The 18,999-nt window shown below is 42.7% G+C and overlaps 1 protein-coding gene across 7 annotated transcripts in view; it reads right to left on the minus strand.

The window, feature by feature from the left end:
• cyth1b (cytohesin 1b) overlaps window positions 1–18,999 on the minus strand; it is a 52,399-nt gene that overhangs the window by 2,587 nt on the left and 30,813 nt on the right. For 3 of the 7 annotated variants that reach the window (XM_024396003.2, XM_024396008.2, XM_024396006.2), the window contains exons 2-9: window positions 16,705–16,787; window positions 9,283–9,347; window positions 3,487–3,553; window positions 3,274–3,392; window positions 2,451–2,531; window positions 2,267–2,379; window positions 1,983–2,131; window positions 833–945 (exon numbers count right to left, since the gene is read on the minus strand). In XM_024396003.2, the coding sequence (XP_024251771.1) occupies window positions 833–945; window positions 1,983–2,131; window positions 2,267–2,379; window positions 2,451–2,531; window positions 3,274–3,392; window positions 3,487–3,553; window positions 9,283–9,347; window positions 16,705–16,787 (790 nt within the window). The remainder of the gene's footprint in view (window positions 1–832; window positions 946–1,982; window positions 2,132–2,266; window positions 2,380–2,450; window positions 2,532–3,273; window positions 3,393–3,486; window positions 3,554–9,282; window positions 9,348–16,704; window positions 16,788–18,999) is intronic. The other 4 variants (XM_042306283.1, XM_024396005.2, XM_024396002.2 and 1 more) reach the window with 3 other exon arrangements.

Below are 18,999 nucleotides of genomic sequence, written 5' to 3' on the forward strand. Positions count from 1 at the left end.
CTATACTGAACAAAAATATTAAGACATGCAACAATTTCAACGATTATACTGAGTTAAAGTTCATATAATGAAATCAGACAATTTAAATAAAATGTATTAGGCCGTAATCTATGGATTTCACATAACTGGGCATGGGCGCAGCCCCGGGTGGGCCAGGACCAGCCAATCAGTATGAGTTTCTCTCCACAAAAGGGCTTTATTAGAGACATAAATACTCCTCAGTTCATCAGCTGTCCGGGTGGCTGGTCTCAGACAATCACACAGGTGAAGAAGCCGGATGTGGAGGTCCTTGCTGGCGTGGTCACACGCTGTTTAATTGCTGTTACACACTGTTTAATCAGCTTCTTTACATGCCACACCTGTCTGGTGGATGGATTATCCACAAAATCCAGAAAGGCTCACTAACAGGGATATTAACACATTTGAGCGAAATAAGCTTTTTGTGTATATGGAACATTTATGGGATTTGTTTTCTCAACTCATGAAACATGGGACCAACACTTTACATCCCTCAAACTCAACTCTGGACCTCAAAGACAGTTCCCCTTTATTTTTTCATTATTCCCCTCTAATTAGGGACTGATTTAGACCTGGGACACCAGGTGTGTGCAATTAATTATCAGGTAGGACCAGCAGGCTCCGGACCTCGTAGGGTAAGAGTTGAGTACCCCTGCTTTACATGTTGCATTATATCTTTGTTCAATATATGTATGACTGAGAAGACCAAACTGGAGAGTGTAGGTCTGCATCTGTCCACCAGAGAGCAGTGGCAACATCAATAAAACTGGCTGTCCTGTTCTCCAATTAATGTAAACTGCAAAGTTGACACTTACCTAGTTTGAGTAGCCAGCCCTCCCGGTCGGGGTTGAAGAAAGTGTGTGTGAGGTCGTTCCCATCATCCTCTGGGATCTTAAAGGGTTCGTTCTTTATACTCTCATACAGGTTCTACAAAGAGAGAAGGGAATGGAAAGAGAGAGCGAGAAAGAGATTATAAGACGTTTGATGCAAACACAGAATGGGGGTATACTACAATTGAAGCTAGATCTACTCAGGGTTTTCTAAAGTTAACCAGCTTCAGTTAGCTTCACATTTCAGCTCAGGCTTTATCCGTACTACGACGCTGCTAACTCTAGCAGGCTTGTAACTGTGCATGCATGTCACAAGTGGCTAGTCGAAAGCCAAACTCTTCATTGAGACAATGCTGAAACATCAATCCATGGGCGAGTCAATGTCGCATTTTCATTGATGAAAGAAAAGTCATCTAGCAAATTCAGTGTGATATTGGCTTGATGAAGAGCGGTCTCTTTTATTACGTATCGTTAATGCTGTCTTTGGTGTGCTTATCATGAGCACCATTTTTTATTAAATAAAAGTATTAAAAATAGATGCCCCAGTACTTTTGTATACTTTTTAGCCCATAGTTCGGTAAGTGGCACCAAAAGCTGTCTCTGAAAATACAAGGGGCTGAAGCTCATTGGCTAGAACTCGAATTGCTAGGGGGCCAGCCCACGTGTGGGGAAATGCAGGGAAAATGGCACGGCACAGCTTCAAGAAAACCGTCACTTTCAAACTAGGGATTTCGTGGCTAATTGAGGTAAGACAGTAATTCTGCTAATAGATGATGCATGGGTGAACCACACAGATGCATCTAGCCAAAAGCGGATAACTAACGTTCTTAGTCCCTAACCCGCCCGGGAGCAGGTTAGTTCAGAAGGATTCGTTGCCATAGAAATTGACCTGGCTAAAAGGTGAGCGACTTTCATGGTACCATTTATCCAGAGTTGAACTCAGAACTGACCAAAGTTACCTTGCTAACTCCTCAAACCACATACATAGTATAGGGCTCAGGTCCTCAGCCAATCCTAGTATACTATGGATAGAGGGAGGGACAGGTAAAGGAAAAGGGAGGGGAATAGAGAGAGCTTGGTAGAAAAACAGAGGGATGGAGAGAGTGATGGGGAGAGATACAGATTGATAGATACCCTGAGTAGGTCCTCAGGTAAGTCTCCGCCATCGTTGATTCCTCTGTTCATGGTGGTGAATCTCTGGTGGGAGGGTTTGTCCTTCACATTGGGGTTATGGAGACTGGTGTTCAGCATGATCACAGCAAACGACAACACATAACACGTATCTGGAACACAGAGATGGACGGGGAAGTTAGTGTGTGTGTGTGTGTGTGTGTGTGTGTGTGTGTGTGTGTGTGTGTGTGAGCATGCTTGCGTATGTGTGTGCATGCAAGTGTGTGTGTGCGGTGGCCTTTCTATACCGCTGTGCTGGAAGACGCCAGGGTTACAGTGACAGTATCTCTGGGCAAACGCCTCCATCATGCGATCGATCTTCTGGGCTTCACCTGGCAACCGGAAACTCCACAGGAACTGCCTGGGGGAGAGGACATGCAAACATAAGAGTGTGGTGTGTGTGTGTATGGTGAGCATATGTGTATGTGTTACCTGAGGGCCTGGACCAGGTTAAGGTCAGTAAACTCATGCAGCTCCACAAAGGCTTGTAGAACCTCAAGATTGAAATCCTCTCTACAGAAACACATAAACAGTATTCAGGTGATAAAAGCGACTAGATCAGCGTTGCGTTCAGTAGGGAATACTGTAGCTAAACGCTTTGAAACCGAAAAGTAGTGTTTCTTATTGGACAAGTTCAATGCGGTTTCTTCATGTTTCATTCCATATCCGAATGTTTCTTGCCAACTGAACAGGACCTAGGTAAGTTAAGGAGATTTATCAGAAAAAAGCTATGAAACCAGAAACATACCCAAATATAATCTAATAGATTCAATCTATAATCTCCTAATCCTTGCCTCCTCTCTGTGGCCAGCACATGTATGTGTCCAGAAACAAATGGGCCAAATCAATATCACTGAGTTGAGAATGCATTAACCCAGAGTTTCCCAAACCTGGTCCTGGAGCCTCCCCTTGGTGCCAGTTTTGTTTTTTACCCTAGCACTACACAGCTGTTTCTTGCTAAATATTTTCTTAACTCTTCAGGAACTGCACTGTTGGTTAAGGGCTTGTAAGTAAGAATTTCACGGGAAGGTCTAGACTGGTTGTATTTGGCGCATGTGACAAATAAAAGTTAGATTTGATACAAATAACCAACTCATCATTAAGCTTTGATTATTTGAGTCAGCTGAGTAGTGCTAGGGCAAAAAAACAGGAACGAGTTTGGGAATTCCTGCATTAACCCACCTAATAGCTCATCCATCAATCTCTTTCAATGTCTCTCCCACACTCTCACTCTTTTCACTCTCCCGTTTCTCACCTCTCCCCCAGATAGTCTCCGATGGCGGTCTTGTTTAGCCCCTCCCCTTTATAGAGGAACTGGGCGATGTCATCACTGGTGTTCTTCAGCAGACCGCTGTCAATCAAAAACCGGATCCCCTGATTGATGGTACACACAGTCAAATCAGAACACAGAACCACAGCCAGAGCACCAATCACAGAACAGAGAGGCTGGTTTACGATTGGGCTTCACCTTCTTTGGGTCCATGTTGAACTTCTTGCACCCCATGAACACCTGCTTGTTTCTCTGCATGCTTTTCCTACAGACACAACAGTCATTAAGGTGGAACTGAGTGTTTTAGCAACATGAAATCTTATTCAAATCTGTTCATATATACCCCCTGCAAGAATGACACCTTTTTTTACATTTTCTGACAAGCAAGTGCTTAAATATGGTGAGTTTCACATTTCCATAAACGTTTCCATAATTGTTTTGAATGTTTGGGAATGACGTATAGTAAGGCATTTGTGACAATTCTATAGCAATATAGAGTGGGAAATCGGCCGTGGGTTGGACAATTAGACACTGCAGGTAATAAAACCATCTGTCTCATCCAGGACCGGAGTCCAATCAGATGTACATTAGGCCTTTATGGAAACAAGCCATTTGTCATACGGGCCTGCCATCATTCACTTTGAACTGGACTGTGTGTTTGCAGGCAGTAGCAAAAGGGCGACTTCAGCGCATTACAATGCATTCGCCAAAAAATACACATAAACGGATTACTGCAAATATGTACACTGAACGAAAATATAAAAACCCAACATGTAAAGTTTTGGTCCCACTTTAGCTGAAATAAAAGATCCCAGAAATGTTTCACACCCTCAAAAAGCTTATTTCTCAGAAATGTTGTGCACAAATTTGTTTGCATCCCTGTTAGTGAGCATTTCTCCTTTGCCAAGATAATCCATCCACCTGACAGGTATGGCATATAAAGAAGCTGATTAAACAGCATGATCATTACACAGGTGCACCTTGTGCGGGGACAATGGCCTCTCTCAAATGTGCAGTTTTGTCACACAACACAATGTCACAGATGTCAATTGTTTATGGCGCGTGCAATTGGCATGAAGACTGCAGGAATGTCCACCAGAGCTGTTGCCAGGGAATTGAATGTTCATTTCTCTACCATAAACAGCCTCCAACATCTTTTTAGAGAATTTGGCAGTATGTCCAACCAGCCTTACAACATGTAACCATGCCATGCCAGCATGGTTAAATCTGTTAACCATGCCATGCCAGCATGGTTAAATCTGTTAACCATGCCATGCCAGCATGGTTAAACAACCACCCCATGAAACTGTTCTTTGCACAACCAAAGAATTTCTGTACAAACTGTCAGAAACGTCTCAGGGAAGCTCATCTGCGTGCTCACCGTCGATGGCCACTGGCACGCTGGAGAAGACAAATCAAATGTATTTCTATAGCCCTTCCTACATCAGCTGATGTCAAAAAGTGCTTACAGAAACCCAGTCTAAAACCCCAAACAGAAAGCGATGCAGATTTGGAAGCAGAGTGACTAGGAAAAACTCCCTAGAAAGGCAGGAACCTAGGAAGAAACCTAGAGAGGAACCAGGCTCTGAGGGGTGGCCAGTCCTCTTCTGGCTGTGCCGGGTGAAGATTATAACAGTACATGGCCAAGATGTTCAAATGTTCATAAATAATAATAATCACAGTGGTTGTAGAGGGTGCAACAGGTCAGTGTTAGTTGGCTTTTCATAGCCGATCATTCAGAGTTCGAGACAGCAGGTGCGGTAGAGAGAGCTCTTCACAGTTGAATCCCGGTTTCAACTGTACGGGGCAGATAGCGTGTATGACAGCGTGTATGGCGCCGTGTGGGCAAGTGGTTTGCTGATGTCAGAGACGGTGACGGTGGGGTTATGGTATGGGCAGGCATAAGCTACAGACAACGAATGCACAGAGATACCTTGACGAGATCCTGAGGCTCATTAACGTGCCATTCATCTGCTGCCATCACCTCACGTCTCAGCATGATAAAAACATGTTGGTCACACAGAAAACAAAATGGCACAAGGATCTGTATACAATTCCTTGAAGCTGAAAATGTCCGTTCTTCCATGGCCTGCATGGCACCAGACGTCACCCATTGAGGTTGTTTAGGATGCTCTGTATCGACATGTACGACAGCTTGTTCCAGTTCCCACCAATATCCAGTAACTTCGCACATCCGTTGAATCAATTCTATGCAAAGGAGATATGTCGAGCTGCATGAGGCAAGTGGTGGTCACACCAGATACTAACTGGTTTTCTGATCCACACCCCTATAGTACCTTGTTTTTAAGGTATCTGTGACCAGCAGATGCATATCTGTATTCCCAGTCATGTGAAATCCATAGATGATTAGGGCCCAATTTATTTATTTCAATTGACAGATTTTTCTTATATGAACTGTAACGAAGTAAAATCTTTGAAATTGGTGCATGTTGCACTTACATTTTTGTTCGGTGTAATATCACAAGAGTCCTCTTACATTTGGGAACTTTACAGTCCTATTGATCAAACAACCATGTAAAAAGTAAGTTCTCTCCCTCACTTATGCCCATCAACAAGATCAACAACTAATGCTAGGGGACATTAGAAAAACCCTCTCAAACATGTTCAGCTAGTTGCACTGATAAACGATGGGGAATAGTAGCCTGCTCGTCCTTCTGCAGCTTACCTACCTATGCATGATTGTCCAAACCCACATTTGAATGGGAAATTGCCTGCCTGACTATTAATTTTGATCAATGCCAAATGCAGAATCCTCACAGTTGTCAGTCAAATGTACTATAGCCCGTTACTATATAAGTGATTGAATATTATCTGCTTTTGGCTTGTGTGGATGTATGTAGGTGTTATGCAACATAGCTGACTTGAAACATTGTTAACAGTTTCAGGGCCATGGGCCTTTCTCATGATGGAAAAATACAGAATAACATAAAAACGGACACATACAGAACGTAGTGTAGCAAACCACAGACTGTTAGAACTCAAACAATAACAGAAACCAGATATGTGATAACGGTATCTAGGGAATGAGCTCATAGATACTCGACACAGCAAGTTACATCTATCAACTGGAGCGCCCGGGGGCTGGTACCAGCTCGTACGACAACAATCAACGATAGGCTGAATGAGTCTAAACCACGCCCAGTCTCTACTCTGACAGGCCGGCTCGGAAGCAAGAACTTTTTCTGTCAGAGTATATTTATAATATCTTTGTCAAGAACAAGTTAGTTCTCTGTTTGCCCTGCGAGGTGGGACAGAGAGCCCGTATATACGAAAATTGCATTTACCACTTATTGCTTAGCTAATAAAAAATATAGTATACAATCGGTGACTCAATGTCATATTTATCCTGATACCAGATTCGAATTGATGCAACTCTAACAACTAGCTAAGGGTGCGTTCATAGATTGCCTCTGCCTCCAGTGTGTTCGGAGTCATTCGTAAATTCAGAGCATTATCAGATTGAATTTACAGACAGAGTGTGTCGCTCTCCGAGCGTACACTGCACGATTAACACTGGACACTGGCCGAGGAGTAGGGTTAATCTGAGCGTTCCTCATAACAGCAGTCAAGCACCCAAGCTAACTGGCAAAAGTTGGCTAGCTTGCTAGCTACTTCCAGACTCAAACAAAAGAACGCAGCGTTCCAGACGATTTACCTTTTTTTGCCCAAATTTACTGACACCGGTCATATTCAGTTGGTGTCGCGCGTTCTTAAATTCCTCAGTTAGTATGCACTCTGGCACACTCAGACGAGGGTGCTCTGAAATTATTCAGAGTAGATAGCATAGTTTGTAAATTCACTCTGCCTAACTAGTTGTTCAAATTCAGTATTTTTGGGGGACTACCAAGAAATGTATTGTAAAATTATATTCATCATGCATTGAACTGCATCCATCTATTCTCCAACAATGCCTTACTGTAAATCATGGAATTTTTAGTCAAATAGAACCTATTTTTTAAAACTCTTATAAAGTTTGTTTTTAACAAACTGGGAATGTTATATTTTTGACTGATATGATTGTATAATATCTGCAAAGTAGTTAAAACGCTGTCAGTTCCACTTGAAGTCAGTATAACGCATGCATAGAGCCTTCGAAAACAACTCAAATGGCCTTTGTATTGCTGAGCGATTAACAGAAATGTAGGTTATTTCTAGTTGTTTTTAAAATTGACCGAAGTCAGTTCAATTATTAGAATTGCATTTTTTTTATTAATGTGAACTCAATGCACCTAGTTTCTCTAGAGTAATTCTCATGTCCGAACTGTGAGATGTAGTTTCCAACAGGCCAATGTTCTACATAATTATCACCTTTTGTGCACTAAACTAACTACAATGATCATACTCCATTGTGCTGTTAATTGTCTGGTCTGGGTTTCTTTTACGCCTGCTAGGTAAAAGAATCATGAGCAGGCAGTACCATCATGGGCTTTTATGAAATTGTTTTTATTATGGGTTGTTAAAGCATTCAACCCACATAACGCGTCAATGTTGTTTTTTAAATGATCGGAACCAAAAATAGTAATTTGTGATTATTTATTAATAATGGAACCAAAACAGACTTCAAAAAGAACGGAATCGCTCAGCACTAGGCCTTTAGAACATTGTAACGCCTTTGTAAACTGTTTAAAAAAACCTTTGTAAACAATTCATAAAGCTTTTATACACACTTTATAGTGTAAATGGCCTATAAAATGTACAAAAGGACTGTGTACAAGACTGTGTACGCCCCCCCTTGTCCTCAATTCATCGGGGCATGGACTCTACAAGGTGTCAAAAGCGTTCCACAGGGATGCACAGGGATGCTGCCCATGTTGATTCCAGTGCTTCCCATGTCAAGTTGACTGGATGTCCTTTGGGTGGTGGACAATTCATGATACACACGGGAAACTGTTGAGCGTGAAAAACCCAGCAGTGTTGCAGTTCTAATACGCACACAAACCGGTGTAAATGGCACCTACTACCATACCCCATTCAAATGGCACCTACTACCATACCCCGTTCAAATGGCACCTACTACCATACCCCGTTCAAATGGCACCTACTACCATACCCCGTTCAAATGGCACCTACTACCATACCCCGTTCAAATGGCACCTACTACCATACCCCGTTCAAATGGCACCTACTACCATACCCCGTTCAAATGGCACCTACTACCATACCCCGTTCAAATGGCACCTACTACCATACCCCGTTCAAAAAGGCACCTACTACCATACCCCGTTCAAAAAGGCACTTCAATATTTTGTCTTGCCCATTCACCCTCAATGGCACACACACACACAAAATCCATGTCTCAAGGCTTTAAATTTTTTTTTTTTTTAACCGGTCTCCTCCCCTTAATCTACACTGATTGAAGTGGATTTAACAAGTGACATCAATAAGGAATCATAGACTGACCAAGTGAAAGCGTTCCTAATGTTTTGTACACTCAGTGTCTATGCCCTATAAAATGTAGAAAGGGTATATCTATAAGGTGTATAAAAGCTTTATGAATGGTTTACAAAGGCTTTTTAGAGTCTTTAGAGCTCATAATATATAGAGTTATATTATGCTCTCTAAAGACATCATACATGCAATGAACAGCCCCATTAACCCATTTAAGTGTCTGTAGCCTTGGGGCGACCACTGTCCCAGACCCATCAGCGTCTTCAATGAGAGAAGCACACACGATCACTGACATCATCACCAATACTATGGGTCAGTGGGTGGGGAGGTTGGGGACACTTCACTAAGGATGATTCTACTCCCTCCCCCAACACCCACCGCCATCACCATGGTGTCTACTCCCTCCCCCAACACCATGGTGTCTACTCCCTCCCCCAACACCCACCGCCATCACCATGGTGTCTACACCCTCCCCCAACACCATCACCACACAAAGTACATACAGTACATTACTCAGTAGAGTTGCACACAATCAAATACTAAGGCAATAACAGGACATGGAAACACACACACACACACACACACCTTTCGTCGGTTATGCCTAGGTTGTCAATTTCATTTGTCACCTCTGCTATCTCACCCTTCAGCCTCTAGATGGAGTGAGTAAGAGAGAGAGGGAGAACGAGGATGAGTGCATGGTACAGTTAGATCTATTTGATCAGTCACTTAATCACACAAGAGAAATCTGACCCTCCCTCAATCTCAAAGAGCGGCTTTGATCCAGCTTCAGATAATACTAATACCCAAGACACTAAAAGGGAGGGAGGAATAAAGGCGAGAGAGCGTGTAATTGGTGTATTTCACCAACTGGGAAATATCTGCTTCTGAACAAGGATGTTTCCAGCGTTCTGACAGGAGACACACAGGTATGTTGATATGTTGTGTAAGAGATGTTACGTCTAGGCAGTCCTATGGGTTGTGTGCAGAGTGGGTGAATCTTCTACAGATGATCCCCCACAGGTAACTGGTGCACCTTCTGCTAGCTGGGGTCAAACCAGACCAACCCTCCCTCCCGCCAACCTCTCTTCACCTGACCCAGATCTACAATCCCCTGCCTTCTTTGCCCTTGACACCAGTTTAACATATTTTTTCTCTCTCTTTCATATGCACTCTCGCTCTCCCTTTCAGGGTCAGGTTAGGAGGGGGCAGGTCAAAATCTAAGCCCCTGATTGGCTAATCAGAGCCGCTAAGATCAAAGACACAGAAACAGAGAAATGAAACAAAGGGGGAGGCAGTCAAACCCACTAATGAACTCAATCAATCTCTTTACACAGCAGCACTGGGCAGAGGGGGATGTGTGTATTGGGGGTTGGTAGTGTGGCTTGTTTCTCATACATACTCTCCTAATCCTCAAAGCCGTGTACGTGCAGAGAGCAGCACACACTCTCGCATTCAGATCCAGACATGTGCGTATGTACATACTTACTTTGTAACGCTCAACGCAGGAGATGAGAAGCAGGCACAGGGAGAGAACTATTTAATATAGACGGACATGCAGCGGAACAAGGAAAGCGTCTGGACATAAACACAACAAACAATACTACTACAGGGAACACAGAGGAACAGACATATATGCAGGGACAAATCAACAAAGTGAGGGAGTCCAGGTGAGTCCAATGAGCGCAGCTGCGTGTAATGATGGTAACAGACGCATATGACGGGTACCCTGGCGCCCTCGAGCGACAGGGAACTGGAGCCGGTGTGACATACTTACATATGCCCTCCCAGGCCCACCAATGGCTGCGCCCCTGACCATCCATGTGAAATCCATAGATTACGGCCTAATAAATGCATTTCAATTGACTAATTTCCTTATATGTACTGTAGGAGTATGTCTGTACTAAAGCCCTTTTGTGGGGAAAAACTCCTGATGTGCTGGGCCTGGCTCCCAAGTGGGTCGGCCTAGCTCCTAAGTGGTTGGGCCTATGCCCTCCCAGGCACACCCATGGCTGCGCCCCTGCTCAGTCATGTGAAATCCAAATATTTGGAAAGTATTCATTTATTTAAATTGATTGGTTTCCTTATATGAACTATATTTTTGTTCAGTGTGTGTTATATATATATATATATATTTATTTTCACACACACACACACACACACACACACACACACACACACACTCAAAAGTTTGGGGTCACTTTTTAAATATCAAACTTATCAGAAATACAGTGTAGATATTGTTAATGCTGTAAATGACTATTGTAGCTGGAAACAGCTGATTTTCTATGGAATATCTACATGGGCGTACAGAGGCCCATTATCAGCAACCATCACTCCTGTGTTCCAATGGCATGTGTTAGCAAATCCAAGTTAGCTAATATAAAAATAAAAAACTGAAATACCTTACATAAGTATTCAGACCCTTTGCTATGAGACTCGAATTTGAGGTCAGGTGCATCCTGTTTCCATTGATCATCCTTGAGATGTTTCTACAACTTGATTGGAGTCCACCTGTGGTATATTCAATTGATGGACATGATTTGGAAAGGCACACACACCTGTTTATATAAGGCCCCACAGTTGACAGTGCATGTCAGAGCAAAAACCAAGCAATGAGGTTGAAGGAATTGTCCGTAGAGCTCCGAGACAGGATTGTGTCGAGGCACAGATCTGGGGAAGGGTACCAAAAAAAAAATGTCTGCAGCATTGAAGGTCTCCCAAGAACACAGTGGCCTCCATCATTCTTAAATGGAAGAAGTTTGGAACCACCAAGACTCTTCCTAGAGCTGGCGGTCCGGCCAAACTGAACAATCGGGGGAGAAGGGCCTTGGTCAGGTCAGGGAGGTGACCAAGAACCCGATGGTTACTCTGACAGGGCTCTAGAGTTCCTCTGTGGAGATGGGAGAATCTTCCAGATGGACAACAATCTCTGCAGGACTCCACCAATCAGGCCTTTATGGTAGAGTGACCAGACAGAAGACAATCCTCAGCAAAAAAGCACATGACCATGCTGCTGCTCCAGTTTCAACTTCCACCTGACTGTGTTGCTGCTCCAGTTTCAACTGTTCTGCCTTATTATTATTCGACCATGCTGGTCATTTATGAACATTTGAACATCTTGGCCATGTTCTGTTATAATCTCCACCCGGCACAGCCAGAAGAGGACTGGCCACCCCACATAGCCTGGTTCCTCTCTAGGTTTCTTCCTAGGTTTTGGCCTTTCTAGGGAGTTTTTCCTAGCCACCGTGCTTCTACACCTGCATTGCTTGCTGTTTGGGGTTTTAGGCTGGGTTTCTGTACAGCACTTTGAGATATCAGCTGATGTACGAAGGGCTATATAAATACATTTGATTTGATTTGATTTGATGACAGCCCGCTTGAAGTTTGCCAAAAGACACCTTTCAGACCATGAGAAACAAGATTCTTTGGTCTGATTAAACCAAGATAAAAACTATTTGGCTTGAATCCAAAGTGGCATGTCTGAAAGAAACCTGGCACCATCCCTCTGGTGGAGCAAGGTGGTGGCAACATCATGCTGTGGGGATGTTTGTCAGCGGCAAGGACTGGGAGACTAGACAGAATCGAGGGAAAGCTGAACGGAGCCAAGTACAGAGAGATCCTTGATGAAAACCTGCTCCAGAGCACTCAGGACCTCGGACTGGGGGGGGGTTCACCTTCCAACAGGACAACGACCCAAGCACACAGCCAAGACAAACGCAGCAGTGGCTTTGGGACAAGTCTCTGAATGTCCTTGAGTGACCCAGCCAGAGCCTGGAATTGAACATCTCTGGAGAGACCTGAAAATAGCTGTGCAGTAACACTCCCCATCCAACCTGACAGAGGTTGAGAGGATCTGCAGAGAAGAATGGGAGGAACTCCCCAAATACAGGTGTGCCAAGCTTGTAGCGTCATACCCAAGACGACTCAAGGCTGTAATCGCTGCCAAAGGTGCTTCAACAAAGTACTGAGTAAAGGGTCTGAATACTTATGTAAATGTAATATTGCCATTTTTAAATTTATTTTATAAATTAGCAAAAATGTGTTAACCAGATTTTGCTTTGTCATTATGGGGCATTGCGTGTAGATTGAGGGGAGAAAAAAACAATTTAATACATTTTAGAATAAGGCTAACGTTAAAAAATGTGGAAGAAGTCAATGGGTCTGAAAACTTTACAAATGCGCTGTATATAGAGTACCAGTCAAAGGTTGACACCTACTCATTCAAGGGTTTTTCATTATTTTTACTATTTTCGACATTGTAGAATAGTTTAGACATCAAAACTATAAAATAACATGGAAACATGTAGTAACCAAAAAAGTGATTTATTTAACAAAATATATTTATATTATAGATTCTTTAAAGTAACCACCCTTGCCTTGATGACAGCTTTGCACACTCTTGGAATTCTCTCAACCAGCTTCACGAGGTAGTCACCTGGAATGCATTTCAATTAACAGATGTGACTTGCTAAAAGTTAAATTGGTGGAATTTCTTTCCTTCGTAATGCTTTTGAGTCAATCAGTTGTGTTGGGACAAGGTATACAGAATATATCCCTATTTGGTAAAAGACCAAGTCCATATTATTTCAAAAACGGCTCAAATAAGCAAAGGAATGACAATTCATCATTACTTTAAGGCATGAAGGTCAGTCAATACAGAACATTTCAAGAACTTTGAAAGTTTCTTTATGTGCAGCCGCAAAAACCATCAAGCACTATGATGAAACTGGCCCTCATGAAGACCGCCACAGGAAAGGAAGACCCAGAGTTACCTCTGCTGCAGAGGATAAGTTACCAGCCTCAGAAATTGCAGCCTAAATAAATGCTTCACAGAGGAAAAAGTAACAGACACATCTCAACATCAACTGTTCAGAGGAGACTGAATCAGGCCTTCATGGTCGAATTGCTGCAAAGAAACCACTAACACCCACCAATAAGAAGGAGACTTTCTTGGGCCAAGAAACACGAGCAATGGACATTAGACTGGTGGAAATCTGTCCTTTGGTCTGATGAGTGCAAATTAGATTTTTGGTTCCAACTGCCGTGTCTTTGAGACGCAGAGTAGGTGAACGGATGGTCTCCTCATGTGTGGTTCCCACCGTGAAGCACGGAGGAGGCGTGATGTGTTGGGGTGCTTTGCTGGTGACTGTCTGATTTATTTAGAATTCAAGGCACACTTAACCAGCATGGCTACCACAGCATTTTGCAGCCATCTGGTTTGCGCTTAGTGGGACTATCGTTTTTTTTTCAACAACCTCCAGGCTGTATAACGGCTATTTGACCAAGAAGGAGAGAAACGGAGTGCTGCATCAGATGCAGTGGTGTAAAGTACATAGGTAAAAATACTTTAACCTCTCTGGGATATGCTCGCCAACAGCCAGTGAAATTGCAGGGCGCCAAATTCAAACACAAATCTCATCATTAAAATTCCTCAAACATACAAGTACTATACAACATTTTAAAGATAATCTTCTTGTTAATCCAGCCACAGTGTCTGATTTAAAAAATACTTTACGGCGAAAGCACACTGTGATTATGTTAAGTCAGCGTCTAGCCACAGAAAACCATACAGCCATTTTCCAAAGAAGGAGAGGTGTCACAAAAGACAGAAATAGCGTTAAAATTAATCACTAACCTTTGATGATCTTCACCAGATGGCACTCCCAGGACTCCATGTTAGACAATAAATGTGTGTTTTGTTCGATAATGTTCATCTTTATGTCCAAAAACCTCATTTGAAATTGGTGCGTTGTGTTCAGAAATGCATTGTCTCAAACATCCGGTGAAAGTGCAGAAAGCCACATCAAATTACAGAAATACTCATCATAAACATTGATCTAAGATACAAGTGTTATACATACGATTATAGATAAACTTCTCCTTAATGCAATCGCTGTGTCAGATTTCAAAAAAACTTTACAGTAAAAGCACACCATGCAATTATGTTAGGTCAGCACCTAGCCACAGAAAAACATACAGCCATTTTCATACCAAGGAGAGGTGTCACAAAATTCAGACATAGCATTATAAATATTCACTTACCTTTGATGATCTTCATCGGAATGCACTCCCAGGAATCCCAGGTCCACAATAAATGTTTGTTTTGTTCGATAAAGTCCATCATTTATGTCCAAATACCTCCTTTTTGTTCACGCGTTTAGTTCACAAATCCAAATTCACAAGGGCAGGCACTTAGTCCAGATGAAAAGTCAAAACAGTTCCATTACAGTTCATAGAAACATGTCAAAACAATCTTGAGGATGTTTTTATCATAAATCTTCAATAATATTCCAACCGGACAATTCCTTTGCCTTTAGAAATGAAAGGGAACGCAGCTCGCACTCACGGCCGTGCTCGTGACTTAGCTCATGGCATTCTGCCAGACACCTGACTCAAACAGCTCTCATTCGCTCCCCCTTCACAGTAGAAGCCTGAAACAAGGTTCTAAAGACTGCTGACTAGCCTTAGGAAGTGAAATCTGACCCCATTTACACTGTATACACACCTACAAACCTCAGATTTCTCACTTCCTGGTTGGATTTTCTCTCAGGCTTTTGCCTGCCATATGAGTTCTGTTATACTCACAGACATCATTCCAACAGCATACTAATTATTATATTGTATGCATATTCTAGCTTCTGGGCCTGAGTAGCAGGCAGTTTACTCTGGGCACCTTATTCAGCCAAGCTATTCAATACTGCCCCCCAGTCCCAAAGAAGATAAACTACTACTTAAGTAGCTTTTTGGGGTATCTGTACTTTACTATTTATATTGGACTACTTTTACTTCACTACATTCCTAAAGAAAATGTTGTACTTTTTTACTCCATACATTTTCCCTGACAACCAAAAGTACTCATTGCATTTTGAATGCTTAACAGGACAGGAAAATAGCCAAATTCACACACTTATCAAGAGAACACGTGGCCATCCCTACTGCCTAGGGTCTGGCGGACTCACTAAACACAAATGCATCATTTGTAAATAATGTTGGCGTGTTGGAGTGTGACCCTGGCTATCCAGTCACACTTAATATAAGGAATTATAAATTATGTTTACATTAACTTTTGATACATGAGTATATTTAAAACCAAATACTTTTACTCAGGTGGTATTTTACTGGCTGACATGAGTAACTTTCTATTAAAAGGTATCTATACTTTTACTCAAGTATGACAATTGGGTACTTTTTCCACCACAAATCAGATGACCTGGCCTCCACAATCACCCACTCTCAACCCAATTGAGATGGTATCGGATGAGTTGGAACACAGAGTGAAGGAAAAGCAGTCAACAAGTGCTCAGCATATGTTGGAACTCATTCAAGACTGTTGGAAAAGCATTCCCCATGAAGCTAGTTGAGAGGATGCCAAGAGTGTGCAAAGCTGTCATCGAGGCAAAGATCGGCTACTTCAAAAAATAGAAAATATATTTTAATTTGTTAAACTTCTTTTGGTAACTACATGATTCCATGTGTTATTTCATAGTCTATTTTCTGCATTGTAGAATAATAAAGAAAAACCCTGGAATGAGTAACTGTGTCCAAACTTTTGACTGGTACTGTATGCACATACACACACAATCCCATTGTAGGATCGAATTCTTCCAGATCAGAGGGTAAATGCTGGGTATGGGGAAAGTGCAGTACTAGGCTAGACAGAAACACACAAACACAGCCCTAGACAGAGCCTCATCTATCATGAAAGAGTGTAACGCTCTAGTGGACATAATGCATTCTCTTCCTTCTCCCCCTTTCTTCCTTCTCTTTGTCTCCCGCTCTCATGACTGGTTAATGAAGAGGCATACTGTGCACTGCAGAAATTAGGGGTCAAGTGCAGGGGAGAAGGAGGTCCTAATTCTTTGGACATGCAGTTCTTGGATTTCACATTTCATTAAGCAATTGAAACCGCAGAGAGAGAAAGTTGACATTCCATAACAGAATCAGCTGCTTTGCATTTGGCAGTAATGGTTTGAAAGTGCCAGCGGTTTGCTACTCTGTGTGTGTTACCTGTATGTCTTGCAGTAGTTCTTGTTTCCTACGGCGGATGCTCTCCAACTCCTGTCTCTCCTCGGGACTCAGATCATCATGTACTAAGAGGGGGGAGAGAGAGAGCGAGGGGGGAGGTGAGAATAACAGTGCTCTGGGTCACCATGGCAACATAGCCTAGATCAATCAAAATAATACCTCCCCAACACCCTCCTAGCCACTGACTGGGGTGACACACACACACACACACACACACTACAAACCAGCCACATCCCTCTCTCCATCCCGCAAGCACTCACAAGACCAACCAAAACCTTCCAGACGCCCACACAGGCCTGAACAATATATGCTGTACAAAGATAAGAGAACCACATGTCCATCGGGGAGGAAGAAAGGACACACCCATTACACCATAGGGCAGCTGAAGTAGGCTGGAGCAGGGGACCAAACTATCAGCTCCCATTTTAACATTGAAGCTGAGAGTAACATCACTTCCGCGAGCACACACACTCCCAAAATCCATGTGATATTTCATCAGAGGAGGAGAGAGGGGGGGGTATTTTTTTCCCCCTCGCTTCCCCCCTCCGCAGTGTTAGAGGCATCACTACAGACCCGGGTTCGATCCCAGGCTGTATCACCACTGGCCGTGACAGGGAGTTCCGGGTTAGGTGAGGTTTTGGCCGGGAGGGGGGGGGGCTTTACTTGGCTCATCACATTCTAACCACTCCTTGTGGCTGGCCAGGTGGCTGCAGGCTGACCGCGGTCGTCAGTTGAACAGTGTTTCCTCAGGCACATTGGTGCAGCTGGCTTCCGGGTTAAGCGGGCAGGTGATAAGGAGTGAGATATGGCGGGTCATGTTTCAGAGGACGCATGACTTGACCTTCGCCTCTCCTGAGCCCATTGGCAAGATCGTAACTGAAATTGGGAAAAGGGGGATAAAATACAACAAAAAAGTGGTCCAAAATAAATTCTGGCTTATGTGAGCATTAAAAAATGTCCATAATTTCAGCCCAAGCAGCGAACTGTCAACCATGGGGGCCAGAGTGACAGCCAGTGAGACGGAGAATGCAGGTAATGATTAACATTTACTTAAAAAGGAAATAGTTAGTCTTTCTAGTTAACCTTTCTATTTCACATTTTTTAAACCTATGGTAGATTGAATGTTCACTGATGATTCTTTTCGTGGTTTTTCAGCCCTGGGGGCCAAAGTAACAGTCAGCAAGGAAGAGGTGGAGGAGCTGAAGAGAGAGATCTCCAGAACATCAAATCAAAGTTTGTCATGTGCGCCGAATCCAACAGTGAAATGCTTACTTACAGGCTCTAACCAATAGTGCAAAAAAAGGTATTAGGTGAACAATAGGTAAGTAAAGAAATAAAAACAACAGTAAAAAAAAGGTAGCGAGGCTATAAAAGTAATGAGGCTATACAGACACGGGTTAGTCAGGCTGATTAAGGTAGTATGTACATGTAGATATGGTTAAAGTGACTATGCATATATGATGAACAGAGAGCAGCAGTATCGTAAAGAGGGGTTGGCAGGTGGTGGGACAATCCAGGCTAGTATTGGTTGTTTACCTCAGTTGAAAAGTAGAAAATGGCCCATTTCTAATCTTCTGGCAGTAGATTAGGGTTTCCAAAACTCGTAAAATAATAATTTATATTTTCAAAAGAATGCGAGTCTCATGTTCATATTTCACAATCTCCGTGGGCTTTTGGAGATGCCCATACACAATCAAGCAAAAATAATCTACACAATCTCTGTCTCACGTCAGACATTTCTCAAACGTCAAATTTAGAAGTTGTTCCAAACGTCAAAGTTAGAAGTGTTTAAGGTTAAATTTAGGCATTAAATTCCAATTTTTAAAGGTTAATGTTAAGTCTAGGCATTAACTCAGAATTCTTAAGGTTAGGCAATCACTCCGAATGGTTAAAGTAAGGATTAAGATTTGGGGTAGGCTTAAAGCAAAAATATGAAAAAACGACCTTCTATTGCTAGACTCATAAATACAACCTTAGCATCTGCCTCTGATTCCAAACACCCATCCGCCATCCCCGTCCACAACGCAAAACCAAAAACTACTTGTAGCTAACGGCGTTCACTGTTGCCCCTAGTGGCCGGTTACCACATCCATCTCCCGACGTCCTCAGACTAGGGCTGGGCGATATGGCCAAAATATCATGAGGCATTTTTAAGTATTTTATGTTTTTGATTAATAAAAGTTCTACATTTGCTTTATGAGTAGTGCGTGACCCTTGGGTGGCAACACATATATTCTAAATGATTTCAATGGGTCTTTCTCCATTCTGATTGTTTTA

Source organism: Oncorhynchus tshawytscha, linkage group LG25, assembly GCF_018296145.1.
Source record: "Oncorhynchus tshawytscha isolate Ot180627B linkage group LG25, Otsh_v2.0, whole genome shotgun sequence".
NCBI lineage: Eukaryota > Metazoa > Chordata > Actinopteri > Salmoniformes > Salmonidae > Oncorhynchus > Oncorhynchus tshawytscha.